This window comes from Plasmodium vivax, genomic scaffold (assembly GCF_000002415.2).
Source record: "Plasmodium vivax scf_7212 genomic scaffold, whole genome shotgun sequence".
NCBI lineage: Eukaryota > Apicomplexa > Aconoidasida > Haemosporida > Plasmodiidae > Plasmodium > Plasmodium vivax.
The window spans coordinates 1-1,125 of record NW_001849914.1 but is presented as its reverse complement, the minus strand read 5'-3'; the positions used below and the strand labels follow the sequence as shown (position 1 = coordinate 1,125).

The following is a 1,125-nucleotide window of genomic DNA, read 5'->3' as shown; positions in this document are numbered from 1 at the left end:
TCAATGGTGATGGTGATGATGACCGGTACGCGTAGAATCGAGACCGAGGAGAGGGTTAGGGATAGGCTTACCTTCGAACCGCGGGCCCTCTAGACTCGAGCGGCCGCCACTGTGCTGGATATCTGCAGAATTGTCTTGACCCTTGAGAAACTTCACCAAAACGGGCAGACAGATAATAATCACCACGATGAGGATTCCCATGGAAATGTAGAACATCCACTTGGAGGTGGACCTCTGAATATTCCTCGCGTCAATCAAATCGACATTTGCCTTCTCCGTAAAGTACTGCGCATCGTTTACATTGTCGTGTATGTTACTTATAACCTCATCATTCATCTCGATGAGAGCAGAGAGTTCAATTATGGTTTGGTGTAAATCGCAAACATTCTTTTCAAGTGTCTTAACATCTCTATATTTGGATTCTACATGAGTTAAGGCATTTTTCAAATTGTCATGTCCTTGCAGTTTCCACTTGACTAAATTCTGCGTACTTATATCATCATGGTTAAGAACAGAACTGATATCTTCATCTGTGTATTGTGGGTAAATTATTTTTATATGTCTCGACATTTTATCCTTCATACTTTCATTATAATCATTTTGAATCTGTTGGTAACTATGTAGCGCTTTTTTGAACACATGTATTAAATTGTCGTGGATATTTTTTTTCATTATTTTATTTTGCTGACATTTGAGTAAAAATTTTTTCCTCACATTTTTTATTTCCACTTTGATGGAGTGAATGATATTATTTCCATTTTTGATTTGCATATTTAGTAGGACACTTAATTCATTTTCCTGTTCTGTGGTTATTGCTAAGTTGATTTTTTTTCTTAACACTTCTACATCATCAATCACTGTGTAGATTTGTTTAATTTTTTGTTTTATTGAATGGACTGCATCTACGTAGCTTCTCAAATCGTCCTTCCCTTCACCCGGGATGTCTATAACGGTGTCCCCAGGGGGGTCTAAAAAGTTATCTATGATTTTTTCATTTTCAAACTTGAGCGCCTGTGTCATAAGCTCGGCATTCTGCTGCTTCTTGATCGTGGCTAGCTGCTTTACTTCATCAAACAGGTCGATCATGGTGAAGGGTACTGGATCCGAGCTCGGTACCAAGCTAAC

The 1,125-nt window shown here is 38.6% G+C and overlaps 1 protein-coding gene across 1 annotated transcript; it reads right to left on the bottom strand.

Moving 5' to 3' along the window:
• PVX_253300 (syntaxin, putative) lies at positions 1-1,125 on the bottom strand (the record flags this gene model as incomplete). The annotated part of the gene is made up of 1 exon (XM_001612328.1): positions 1-1,125. Exon 1 carries the CDS (start codon positions 1,084-1,086, stop codon positions 1-3), a length of 1,086 nt encoding a protein of 361 aa, XP_001612378.1. The 5' UTR covers positions 1,087-1,125.